General features: G+C 35.1%; 1 protein-coding gene across 1 annotated transcript in view; it reads right to left on the reverse strand.

Annotated features, from left to right (window-relative positions):
• The window catches only part of LOC128988652 (lateral signaling target protein 2 homolog), a 31411-nt gene extending 17439 nt beyond the window's left edge, over nt 1-13972 (reverse strand). Inside the window, exons 1-6 of the mRNA XM_054410144.1 lie at nt 13767-13972; nt 7464-7610; nt 4922-5053; nt 1435-1736; nt 788-959; nt 459-583 (exon numbers count right to left, since the gene is read on the reverse strand). Of these exons, the coding sequence (XP_054266119.1) occupies nt 459-583; nt 788-959; nt 1435-1736; nt 4922-5053; nt 7464-7610; nt 13767-13802 (914 nt within the window). The 5' untranslated portion in view covers nt 13803-13972. The remainder of the gene's footprint in view (nt 1-458; nt 584-787; nt 960-1434; nt 1737-4921; nt 5054-7463; nt 7611-13766) is intronic.
• Between the last annotated feature and the right edge of the window lie 749 nt (nt 13973-14721).

Consider the following 14721-nt stretch of genomic DNA (forward strand, 5'->3'; position numbering starts at 1 on the left):
ATAACAAAAATGACTGTAGTGTAGCATTTTGGAAGGAACGTAACCTCAAAATAGTGCTTGACGCCTTTTTTTTGGATTTTTTATAGTGTATCCAGGTAATTTGAATTTGAACCTACCTTTTCCCTCCATTTGGAAATACTGCGGGCGTATCAGCACTTTTGTTTAGTGCTGCTATCTGTTGGGTTCTTGTAAAACTACGTACACAACAAATGGAACGTAGAACATGCATAATATGCCTCTCCTATTGGATGAAACTAATTTTAAACTTTTTGCACACTCATCCACACAGCGCTGTTCCTACACCTGGCCGCAGCCAGCCATCATGCAACAGCAGCGAACATGTTAATGAAGAGAATGCATGAGCTAACTGCTTTGGGTGAATAAAATTCAATTTAGTCACTTTAATTAACTACAAAATTACAAATGGTTTTACTGTAAGCTTACTTCTAACCACATACCCATTAGAAGAAGGCTTGCGAGACAGCAACCCTGGGTCTTCAGATGAACACAACATTTTTTCAAGGGTCAACAACTCAGCTTCTGTCAACGTCCATAACAGTTCTCTGATCTTGACCAACAAAGTCTGCAAAAGTCAAATGTACATTTTTAGTATGACTGCTTTCAAAAGCAAAATGATAGTACAATACTTTTGAACTATCTCCAAGTTGGTTAAGTAATGACTCATTAATTTAAGTGATACAACATTTTATCATCCATATTTTTGTAAAGACCAGTAAAAAACTACCCCGCTATTTTCACAATATAGTCATCTATCTCTAAAGCATACCCTGAATGGCCTGAACATCTCGGACATGTGGTGTGGGCTGGTATCCAGACTAAGGGGTCCCTCAGGGTAGACTAAAAGTCCTGTCACTATTGCCAGTCTGGGGATGGTGAACATGAGGGCTGGGTCACACTGGTCTACTGTCTCTTGGCTCAGTAGACCAAGCTTCAGAGCTCTGCAACACAAATCAAGCTCAACACTAGTATTACCAAACCACATATCAAACAGCTTGTTCTCTAATCTCTAGGAATTACAACAGCAAATCAATTTAATGTAGGTGTGTTATAAACATTTCAAATGGTAGCTAAACCTTGATGCATGCCTGAAGATGCATGATTTCTTGTATCCTGTTTTTTATGTAAGAAAATGTAAGTATTTGACACTATCAACTGTTCATAAGTTATTCACAAGACAATAAACACATTTCATTTCATTTCATCACAAAGGCTATAGGGTACATTAAAACTGGTGTATTATCTCAGACTGATCTGAAAGATTTAAATTATGGAAATTATTAGAGAAAAAATTAAATATTACTCTACAAAGATGTATAGTATGGTATAGTACCCCTCATCAAAAAATCATTGACAAATTCTTTCAGCATTATTGTACAAGGCCTATACTGTATATACACAAGAGGTGTTACTGACCTCTGCAATGTCTCGGAGAACAACACTACCACATCCTGCTGCAGCTGGTACTCCTGTATGGTCTTGACAGGGACCATGGCGGACACGTAGCACAGCTCAAAGTCTGCCAGGAGCCGGTCAAACATCTTGAGTGACTCTATGAGACGGTCGTGAGCCAGTTCCGAGGGTGCGTGTGTGCGGAGGCTGGCCTCTCGCAGCAGGTTACGAACGTTCTCCAGAGACTTGGTCAGGGCCTTGGCTAGTGGCCGCATTGATCCACTCTCTGTCTCACGGTTCATGATGCTAGATCCTGCTGCCAGACACTACAACAGAGAAGCATACTTTATACACTCCTGGCTTAGTAACAGAGCTACACGAGGCATTTCACTCTATTTTACACTCACCATTCATTTATATTTCGGTGCAGATACCAATCTTGATTGGTAAAAATAATATGCAAGTTAAGGGCGTTTAATATTTTGAAATACTTTTCATCAACCAAAGATCTGTTGCAAGAGAAACCTCCCTGAACTTTATTAAACTGAATCCTTGCTTAATTGGGCTATAACAAAACAATACATTTCTCGTTACAGGCCTTGACTTATTGAAAATTCAGCATTGTTTTTTTTATGGCAGTGAGTAGTAGAGTACTAACTGGTCAATGTATTTGTCGTACCGGAACCTATTATATATTAAATAATATTATTGTAAAAGTTTGTCTTGTTTGACCCAAACTTTGAATAAACTTACAATGTTTATGTTTGCAAGAATATGTCTCAATTTGATTCAGTCAATTGTTTTCATATTAAAAAAAACAGAAGTAATTGAACAGATAAAGAAGCAAATTGGTCAAGCCCACTCCAGGACAATAAATAACAGGTCATCACCACTTCAGCGACACGCTAAACCACTTTGATCAAACTATCTCAGGACAAGCTGTCTTTTACATTTCATTTTTAAATAATTTAAACAAACTAACAGCTTGTATTGTATTACAAATTAAATAAACAGACATTTAAATAAAGTAAAATTAACAAATTTTGTCATAGCTGAGAACCTAATATTTTTTAGTAATAAATTCTCATTTTCAATAAATAATCATCTGAACAATTGATTTATTATCTATATATTTAATACACAGTTGTAACACTGTTTTCTCAGTAATTACTGGACCGATCTACAAGATTTATGTCTCAAATTAAAGGGGATAGTGTGTAGATTTGCCGAACTTCCTTAGAATTTATGTTTTTTCTAAGGGCTACGACCTACAAACCTTTAAAGGTCAAGTCAATACAATTCTTATTGAACAATATAATACACAGTTTATAAATTATTCGTCAGCTGTTTAATGTTTGTCAGACATTTGTTATTATTTTTATAACCACACTTTCAGTATGCAATTATTAAACTTGGAGTTTCTGTTTATAAACACACGATTTTGATCAAGGAAAGTGTATTTGTTAACTTATTTTGAAATGTTTTAGTTTTCCTGCAAAGTGATCTGAAGGAAAGTGGTAATTGAGTTTAAGTTTGAGTATGGAATGTGAAATAATACCCATAGTAGGGAACGGAAACTTATTGTTTTGATCAATATAATTTATTCTCTACGGCCACCAGAATAATCATGGGGAAATCCGCTTGCAAGTTGTACATATAATTGCTAATGAGTGGGAAACATACAAACATTTTATAGTAGGAGACGAATCTTACTCAAGATCAGTGTTAGACGTTCAGTGGTACCAAACTTTACCTTCTCAAGATGGCGAGTACGCTGGGATACGTGGAACTACAATATATCAGCGAATTTTTTCAAGTAGGTACACAGGGAAGTTGCTTGAGAAACTGTGACTCACCATTCGGTTCTGGCGAAGAAGTATGTGACTTGATGTTTAATGGCAATGTTGACTCGGGTCATTATAGCGTTATAAAACTTAATCATTAACCCCAGGGTGTGAAAAGTACAAAAATAAAAAGAAAAGGTAATCATTAACTGGGCGTAAAGAGACATACCGAACGAAAAAAAAATGTAGAGAACCATCGAACTAAAAAGGTAAAGAGCAGTGTTGGTGTTAAATGTGCTCTGGAAGTCCCTACAAAAAAATACCAACTCTTTTGGATTGGGGTCGTTAGATTGGATTTGTCACTACTTCAAATCTATGAATTTCGAGTCAGAACAGTCTAACTGGGACACAAAAATGTTTTAGTTTTCCTGCAAAGTGATCTGAAGGAAAGTGGTAATTGAGTTTAAGTTTGAGTATGGAATGTGAAATAATACCCATAGTAGGGGACGGAAACTTATTGTTTTGATCAATATAATTTATTCTCTATAGCCACCAGAACAATCATAGAAAAATCCGCTTGCAAGTTGTACAGATAATTGCTAATGATTGGTAAACATACAAACATTTTATCGTAAGTGATTAATCTTACTCAAGATCAGTGTTCGACGTCCAAATTTTACCTTCTCGAGATGGCGCGTACGCTGGGATATTTGGAACTACAATTTATCAGTCAACTATACCCTAACTATATTTTTTCGAGTAGGCCTACACAGGGAAGTTGCTTGAGAAACTGTGACTTACGATTTCTGTTCTGGCGAAGAAGTATCTGACTTGATGTTTAAAGGCAATGTTGACTCGGGTCATTATAGCGTTATAAAACTTAATCATTAACCCCAGGATGTGAAAAGTACAAAAAGAAAAAGAAAGGTAATTATTAACCGGGCGTAAAGAGACTTACAGAACGAAAAAAACATGTAGAGAACCATCGAACTAAAAAGACAAAGAGCAGTGATGGTGTTAAATGTCAGTTCTAAGTATCACTTGAATCAACATCTTTCTGGTAGTGGTAGTCTACATAGTTTTAATATCCACGACTCCTTTTCCATCAAATTGGACCGTTAATACCCTCTAACCATTGAACAAAGTATGCCCAACTTTATATATACGACGTAAACACAGCTTTTACTCACAGTATGGGTCAAAGATTCGTGAAATGCGACCAACTGCTGATGCGTGATTTACATGTAGGCTAAGTGACTATCTTTATTCCATACAACAAATGTAATGAAAAAAAAACTACGAATATAGGAATATACTTGAGCAAATTATCTAAATAGCATAAATAGCTGCTTATTAGGTTGTCAGCATTGCCCAGTTCGTATACTATTTATTTTTCAAATGAAACTCAAATTAATATATAACATTCATTTGGTTAAAATAATATATCGGTTTGATTAACATAAAATAGTTTATACAGGCAAACTATCAGTTCTATTTCATGTAAAAAATTAAACAACCCCTAAATAAAATACAAAGATAATCAGTATTTGTTAATTATTATTTCTTTTATTACTGACAATATTCCCGTGGCGGAGCACGGGCGGTTAACTAGTCATGTTAAAACAACTGCTAACAGAGAAATGTCTCGTTCACTACCATGTGATCATGGGTGAGTAAATATTCCAATCTCTGTGTTGTTGATATTGACAAAAGTGTTGATAACTGACCTCAGCTCCGAACCACAACTGGCCTGCGAGATTGTCTTGCATCACGTCATCAGGGAACTTGACCCTGAAGTCCCTGTCGGCCCTCTCGTTGGGAATCAGTTCATCCATGATGCGGTTGCAGATGTTCAGAACCTGGTCCAACAAAGCCACTTAAATACTTAAGTCGTCTCCAACTGACCACATTTTTGGCATTACACACTTTTTTATTATAATATTAGTTTGGATTTAATAAACATTTATCTGAAGGTTGAAATGGTCAAGACAGGTAGGTTTGGAGCTTTTCCTAACATTGATGTAAACATTGACATGTAAATGACACTAAACAATACAAAAAAGTTAGGTAAAATTTTTAAAAATATTTTTCAATCTAAAATTATACGTTCTCTTTTTTTTTATTTTGAAGGCTATCATGTTAAGGCTATCATCAACAATTACAGTAATTTGAAATACAGTAGAACCTCTTTATTCGAACCCCTCATTGAAATGTACTCTATACACAGTACAGTAGTTATTTATTGTATACGTCACTGCAATTGTTTCTATTGTAATTTACAGTGTACTGTTTATTTACTATGTTTACTACTGTATTAAATACACACTGTATTTTACTATATAAAGCATTTTTTCACTCTTCCTGTAATAATTAAGATCCATTTTAGCCACATTTTAGATATTGTAATGTACAAACAACAATATGTTCTGTAAACTGAACTATCCCCAGTCCCAATTAGTTCGGATTATTTAGCTGCAAAGTCACCAAGGAGATATTACAACTTTTCACAATTTCATAAATAACCTTTGTTCCTTTTTTCAGTGTGTAGGCTATATAGATGAAATAGAGCAAGTATGCAGTTTACTAGTACAGACTATGTTTGTCATGAGATAAGAAGTTCACAGATTGAGCAAGCTTTGAGAGATAATATGCAGATTAGTGCTTACACATCTTGCAGCTTTATTCCATGCCGACTTTCAACATTATCTCACACTGGTCCTCAAATAGAGATAAGTGTCTAGGAAATGCGTTGAAAATGAAGAGCGTTCTCAACTATAAACTTTAGTTGTTATGTAAAACATTTTGCTTGATTTTTTTAACTCAATAAGTTTTTTCTCAAATAAAATCTTATGTAAATGGAATTGTCTGTAAATAAATGTTTTGCGTTTTGTCAATGTACAAAAACATTTGTCCCTCTCGTAAGTCTACACAGCACACAGAAGTCATGCTGTTATCATTAACTAGCACTGGCTTATCACTGAGATTTGTGTTTACAACAGCTTCATAACCATTAGTCATAATATGGCCTCACTGACATTTCAATGAAAACTCTAAATTATGTGGCATTTGCTATTTCAATTAAAACTGTCCTTGCCAATTTTATTTTCTATTTTAATTATTTAGTAGGCTATCTACAAGCTAAACTTTGTTGGGATTTAGAAGCTCTAAATTTATAATTTTCAAAGCTTTCTTTTTCTACATTATTGGAAACTACCATTAGAGAAGAAATAACATATTGTACCAAATAATGAATAATCATTGTTTTAAAATATATTATGAAGAATATTGACATAAGACTTCTTGATGTTGTGAAAAATCACAAATATGTGTATTTTATTGTTTGGTCACAGCTTTATCCGCAGAAATACATAAACAAGTTAATATAAGGAAATGTAGCAACTAAACAATAAGCAAGAAAATCTCGCTGAAAAAAATTCTTGATTTAAAACAAATTGGTGCATTTATGGAAGGAGGCTTTTGAACTTTCCGGAGACTTTGAAACACTGGCTAACTTGTCTTTCCTACCCAAAAGATTACAGGTTCCCTTGGTTTACAGGTTACCTTGAGTAAAAAAGGTTGCAGGCCTCTTGTTTGGACGATAGGAAGATGTAGGTTGGATGGAATAATTATAAATTTGGAAAATTATAAATTAGTTCATACTATAGCAAAACTTTAGTCCCTGATCTTTGTTTATTACTTTAGTAAATAAATGTCATGAAATTTTAATCTAACCTTTTTTTACTTGGTAGTCTTACGCTGACTGAAAATTTGATGATCCTGCAAGAGCTATTACATTCAGGTTTTAGCAGCACATATCCCATCCAGCCGATGGTGACATGATGGATTAATTGACTACTCGTTGTACTGCGGAGTGTATTTCTGGGGTTATTTACTATGTGCGAGTTCAATTCCCTTACGTTTGAAATCCATAAGCTTCCTAATGTGTAGCTTACCCGACAGGGAAGCCCACCTATGATAAGCAGTGTCCGGTTTGGGTGGAAGTTAAAAGGCATTAGCGCATTCAATAGGCCCAGGGATTGCATAAGACACCCGTTTCGCTTCTTTTTACAAAGGCTAGACAAGGAGGACATAGTTTTTCTATTTGGTATTAAGCAAACTGAAAGTGTTTTTAGAAGATTTGCACATTCCACTGTGTTCATAAAAATTGCAAACATAAACCTTAGAGGGCAATTCGAGATAAAAGAACGGTGTACTCAGATAAGTTGTAGTGAATAACACATTATTCTAGGTAAAATTTTAACAACTTACCTTATCCTGACATTGCCTAAGATGGTTGACCAATGAGCTACATCTCTCGGGATCTTTGCGGCCATCAAAACTGTCCAACTCAGCAGCCACCAGGTTGAGGGCTTCGTCTGCGTAGAAAAACTGAGCTAACAGAGACTGGTCATCCCTCTACAACAGCACAAGAAACACATAATATTAAACAACTTTACGACATTACAGTACAACTCCCATTATCCTAATCAATTAGGATTGTACAATATTCAGATAGGCCTAATCATAAATTCAAATGCTTGGGGTTTTTACAGAAATTCGAGATATTTGATGTAAAATAGGACGAGTCATGCCAAGTTTTTACTTTCGCGATCCCAAAACAAGTCTGCACAGATTCTGCAATCAAAACAATCACGTTTTTGCCGCAATTGCGGAGGATGAAAATGATTTCCCGTGATTGCGAGATACAATAATAATGTCTACAAGACCTCTGGGACATGTTCAAGATTTTGCCTCAATCACAGATGATGATGATGACGTTTCCGTGACTGAGGAAACAATGAAACTGTCTTCACGACCGCGGGAGTTGTTCAGGGTTTTTGCCGGATCACGGTTTCTGCCTTCTTTAGTAATGATAGTTTTCAAAAACTAACGTTTTGTTTAAAAAATTACTGTTAGTTTTAGGTATTAACATACTATCTGTAAGCAATTCAGATTAAAAAAAATTCTGATTGTTCGAGTTGAAATAACTTACTTGGAGTTCTACAATACTACCAAAATTAGTTTTTTTTTTCTTCATGTCTATGAATGTGAAAAAAGTTAGGCCCCTCTAAATTTTTTAAAGTAATGTTGGCAGAGCATGAATTTTTCTTAAATTGCTGTTTAACATATTTGTGATGAGCGTAGATGTTTGCCACAAGTGGTGTAAAAAAAGATGTAAAGGATTATATAATTTCAAAGCTAATAGATAAGAATAATTTTCGTCACGGATCTGACACAGATCATGCCTATAAATATCCACCCTGTCCAAGATTTCAGAGCTCTCCCTCCAAGCCATAATATGCTGATTGAAGCATTTTATGAAAAAAAAATCACTGAATACAATACAAAGTGAGTTGGTTTGCTGATTAGGTCAGGAAAATTAATTATATGGGTAGTATTTATTTGAGTTAAAACTAACTAAATTTAATACTTTCATAGTGGTTGTTATGTCAGTACATTTAGGTTTTGGTTGTATTGTAGCACTGTCTATAATCTTATTTTACGATTATTATATTTTAAAATTAAAAGAATCATAAGAACTAGAAATCTTTAGGTCTTTTTAAAATGTAGTTTGACTAGGTAATATCCTAATTATGCAGTTTTGATAGATGTCAAATCATTCATATCATATACATGAAGCACAGTGATTTTAAAGCCAGCTGTATTTAAAAATTACACCCATCGTACTTTGTCTTACTAAAAGGAGCATTATGTACAAAAGTGAAGAGAATGAATATTGCTCATAATGAATGTTTGATTTTAAAATCCAATAGGGGAATGTTTGGTTTTGATTAAATGTTTCCTGGATATGCTCGTCTTGTGTAAAATTTTTGTTAAAAATCAGTTATGGACTGTTAAACTAATTGATGAATTTAATGTTGGATCAGTAATCAAATAGAGTAGGCCTATGCCTAGACAGTTATAAAGTGCAATATGAAGTTGCCTGGTGCAATATGACAGGTGAGATACGCCAGGAAACTTTCACAGCCTGCTGCTGTTGCTTGTTACGCTTGCTTGCTTTCCCTCATTGTCACTAGCCCCCCTCCCCCTTCCCCACCACTACTCCTTACAGTTGCATCACAAGGGCACAGTTAGTGGTGCATGTCAGGCTACACAAAAAACATCTACTACACTGATTGACAATTACTATTTACTAACCAAAGAGTTTTGCACCTACTTCCTACTCCGTAATTTTGGAACACAGGAAAAATTAAGTTATCATTTGGTAATGGTCCAAGTGGAGAATTGGCTCTAGCTAACCAGAGTGATCTGACTTAAGATGTAGGCCTGAAAGGTGTTAAATATTAAGAGAAGAAACAATTTTGTTTATATTAATCATATACGAATTATGAATTATTATTTGGATAGGTCCTTAGTGTATATTCAAACTGTAGATAGTGTAGGCTACATATTGTTTGATAATATACAGCACAGTATGGATTGTGTTAATCAATATATTATAAAATGTGTGATGAAAATTTGTTTAAAAATTGTCCAAATAACTGGAAAACTACCTACCTACTTTACAGCCTCCCCTTGACAAAGTTAGCAGTATTATGTTTCATTGGTAGGTAAATATGTCAATTCAGTTGACAATTCCATAACAAGTAGAAATTTAAAATAAAATAAACACATTAGCTTAATAATTATATAAGTCTGCTTCTTTAGAAACAATTCACTTAAAAAACCCCAACAATTGACACAAAACCTTTCAGTCGATCAGCCAAGTGTAGATCACTAAAAAAGAGCACCGTGGTAGGCGGCCCACTTCTTTGAAAGAATGGAATTTTATAACCATAACATAAAATTATAAATACCGGTGTACATTCAATATTTTTTTATATTTATTTATTGACGGAAACTCCATTTTATATGTACACACAGAGATATGTTCAGACTTGACACATTTTGTACATCTGTTGTTATGTATTGAATGTAATGTTTTGATAGATTTTTAAATATAAAATGAAAATGAATTTACTAAATCCAACTCACCCTATATATAACACACTTCATAAAGAGTGAAATTGTGTAAAAAGGGTATACAATTTTGGAGGATAATAGGCCCAAGTTAAAAGGGGGGAAAGCGATATGTCCAAAAAATGGGTCGCCGGAATTCTACCCCCAGAAATTGACCCCCATGAAAAAACGCCTGCGTCATTTTGACGTCACAGGTCTGTGGGTAGATTTCCCGCCGCAAACTTTTAGGCCAGATAAATTATTATTTACAGTAGACTCCCTCTAGTTCGGCCACCTCGGGACCAAATCACTGACCGGACTAAAAAACGGCCGGACTAACCGGATGTAGTGCAATTTACATAATCAAAATACAAATAATAGTATTGCGCAATCGTGATATGTTAAGTCATTAACCTTGGTTCAGTAATAAAAACTGTAACGTTTAAAATCACGCTTACTCAAGGAAAACAAAAATTACACAACACTGTACGTACAGCAATAAATCACGTAAAGAACAGAGCAATAGAAAGTCTAGTACTGCAACTACTGCTACCGTAGTCAGCATAGGCTACTACTACATGTTGTTTCAGAACATAAGAATGTCGATAAAAACATTTGATAACTCATAAAACAGCATAAAATCATAGTAATAATTAGTCTTAAAGATAAGAACGACAGTCCCGTAAAATAGGATGAAGATAACAATGGATGACGTAAAACACCGGCTTAGGCTATTCTCTTTTTGGTTTCTTTTCATCCACATATTCAACAAGTTGCCATGGTTACTAATCACCCAATCACAAACTGATGTGAGATAGCAAGCGCACAGCAGACATCAGTTGTGTTTAAAGAGCAGATGATTGTCAGTGCAAGCAGATAGCTTGACCTTGAAGCTAACAATGGCTATTTCTTTGTTTTGCTTTAATTTATTTTTGTCAAATAAACCGTGGTGTTCAAAAACAATAATGGGGGAACCTACCACATAAAAAATTGGTCCGAAATATTAAATTATACACTGCATTTCAACATATTAGACTGAAGAAAAACTGTTTATAAAATGTTCTTGGTATTTTTGAGGTTATGTTTAACATAGTTTTACATACGTAATGTGCAACAATAATTCACCCATAGAAGCACCCGTCAACTAAACTGACATGAATTGTTTACTTCTATGGCCGGAAACTAAACATTCTTCCAGTTGAATCCTGTCGAAGGTCATTCGCCAATGACGATATGACTTGTCCTCCTGAGACCGTGCCGAACCATGCGGCGGCCGATCCAACCGAAGCCGAACTAGAGGTAGTCTACGGTATTTCAATCAACTCACATTTCACTGTTTACATTTGTAATTACAGTAATCAAAATCCCAAAACAACCTGACACCAGAATTTTACCCCCAGAAATCTATCCCCAGTGATCGAATCAGAAATGTCCTACCCCGGAATTCTACCCCCAGAAATCTTCCCCCCGGGGTCGGCTACGCTACCCATCGGCCAAGATTCATTGTTCTAGGTGACTTTAACCTAACACTTAGGATATTGAATGGTAACTATTAGTCGTAGAGCCATTGATTTACATAAACCAATCAATAAAATACACTACAATACATTGAATATTGGCCGATACATAGCGTAGCCGACCACGAGGGATAGATTTTGAGGGGTAAAATTCCGTGGTATGGCAAATCACTTTTATAAGCAAACAATTAAGTTACATGTTAGTTACTATTTAATAACATATTGGGGGTTAATTTCCAGGCGCATGCTGTTTCTCGATCGAGTATATAGTAGAGGTGAGTACGGTAACTCCGGAGTGAACTACTCCGAAAGAACTACTACGGAATGACAAATCCAACTCCGGCTCTAGGATCAGAACTATTTCCTCTCGGGACTAAAGATAGTCAAGAGACTGTTACCGGTAGGCTATTGGTTAAAATACATTATATGTAATAAATTTGAGGTTTGTACCCAAAATAAATATTTAAAATTGTAGGCTATATAAAATCTGTTTAAAATTAATATAGGCTATTAAGACCAGTAATTGATATTATATACTAATGAGACTAATGAGAGATCAGCAAATCTAACATCACAAGAATACGACAAAAACGACTCACTCACTGCCCTGCTACTGTTTCGTCATTGCTCACTCTACTACTGTCCTAGCTTCATCATTTTGCTTGTTCCATAACAACTACTGGAATGGAACTAGTATCCACTTTTAACCAAGAGGTGATGCCAAGAAGAACGATAGACTGGAACTATGAACCAAAATGGTTGGTGAGTGTGTGGAAGCGCGCCGAAATGCAATACCCACTCCCACACTCCGAAAGTTCGGCGTTCAGCGGTCTTGCAACGGAGTTGGAATTTCTCCGCGGAACTAGTTCTGACAACTGAATAACTCGGGAGTGAACGACTCCACCAAGTAAACGATAATTCCCATCTCTAGTACCATAGGCCCTGACCCTCGTGACGTCAAAATGAAGTATGCGTTTTTTCATGGGGGGAAATTTCAACAGATTCAAATTGGGCAAATTGGACAGAAATAAACAGAATCAATTAATTGTCGGAAAACAACCGACTAGTCAGTTGTTCTCCCGGATATGATTGAAACTAGTCACTTCATACTCCCGGTCTTACGGCGACTGAAACCAGTCAACCAATTGTTGGAATAACTGGAAACAGTCAAACGTCGGTGATTGAAACTATTTAGTCGTAAGAACCACTGACTGTTGTTGAGACTGACTGGTGAATGAAAACGATTGAAGATAAACTCGTACTGTACGGCCTACACGAATTGTGAACAGTGTTTAGGTATAATTAAAATAATGTAATTATGTGTATTTTTTATGTCTTTAAAATGTTTACCTAATTTCCTAATCACTGTTTTTCAATTAACTTACTCATGATTTAGATGTAGCCTAAATGACTAATCCTGTAGGCTATAAACTATAACAATGTTATTAAGTAGGCCTAATAAAACATATAAAATTTCAAACACAAAAGACAACAAACGATAAATAAACAACAAAGAATCAAACGTTTCCAGTCCAGTAATAAAGGTAATGTGATCGATTATTTTCCTTGCAATGACTGAATCCATTGCGCCGATTAGTCTAAACACCACCAGTTGTAGTGGAATTCACTCGGTTGTTCATTCGACTGAAATAACTGACTGGTTTTAAAAACAACCGATTGACTAGTCGATTGTCTTTTCCAGTCAGTTGTCCCATCACTAAGTTACTATCTTTTGTGATTGAGCCTTTAGAACGCCTAGGACAACAGCTGTTCTTCATGACATAAGTGAATAGGTAGGACATAAAATGAATAAATTAGCCTTTATGGCCACAATAGCATCTAACACATTGAATAAGAAAGTTATAAAATTAGGCTAGATGTCTTCATAATGTAAGTTAGCATAAAACATTATATTTCAAACTGTTTGAACTTGGTCCTTCGATAGTAAATAAAGGAATTAATGGGAGTTGTCTTCATTGCAATTTTTTTCAATCCACCAATTAATTAATTACATAAAGAGGAAATTATGAACATGATCGAGTAATTTAGAAATATCAGTTAAATAGGTCAAAACTAAAATTACAGTTCCACTTACCCTAGGTTTATAAAACCATTTTCGAAGAGAATCCATTGCGTGATTGTATAGGTAAAATACACTGCTAAGAGACCGAGAAAAATATTAGCAAGAACAGAAAATGTACAGGCATCTTATAAATGAAGGAATTAAATTCGATGTCTTCGTAGCAGCCTGCACAAAGTGATAATATAATCCTAGTCCACCATTAGTCGTCAGTCAGTCGTCCGTCTCCGTCACTCTTCTCTTCTTTCTTTCCTTTCTTCTATTTTTGTTGTAATTTTTACTTGTTTTCGTTTTCCTACAGCTCAAGTTTACAGTAATACCAACAGATGAAAATCTTGTTAACACAGGTCTTAAGCATAAACTTATACATAACTCTGGTAAACATAACAAAGCATAACAGTGAATAAAATCCGGAATAGAGCCTGTTTCGATCAAAAATATAAATAATGTCATAAGTTTACCCCACGATTGCTGTTTACCCCTAGATAAAAATCACCCCCTTGTGTTGGTTAGTCTATGGTGGAACTCCCTATTTTGTGCACCCTCGTCAACAAATTCAATACATTTAGCAAAATAACCACTTAGAATGTAGATATATACATGAAACTTAAGAGAATATCCTAACATGCAAATTGTGCGTTTAGTGTTCCATTAAGTGAGCTGTCCAAACTACACCTTTTATAGATTACAGTATAATGTTTTGTGGTTAGTTATAATTTGTATGTTGTATCATGACTTGACTGCTATATAGTGCATATTTTTTTGACTGCTACCCTTTGTAGTGTATTCCATCTTAGGTTGGGCGTTTGTGTATTGTTAGCTGTAATGTGTTGGTTAAGTTTTTTTCACCTGAGGACGGGTTTAGATTCCAGATCCCGAAACGTTGTGTATTTTTTTACCATCGTAATGAAAATTGTCCGCAATAAAACCAATAAACATTTGAACAACATTAACTCACCATCAGCAATAA

Source organism: Macrosteles quadrilineatus, unplaced genomic scaffold (genome assembly GCF_028750875.1).
Source record: "Macrosteles quadrilineatus isolate MER2022 unplaced genomic scaffold, UCM_ALF_1.0 Scaffold_1__1_contigs__length_201487025, whole genome shotgun sequence".
Classification (NCBI taxonomy): domain Eukaryota; kingdom Metazoa; phylum Arthropoda; class Insecta; order Hemiptera; family Cicadellidae; genus Macrosteles; species Macrosteles quadrilineatus.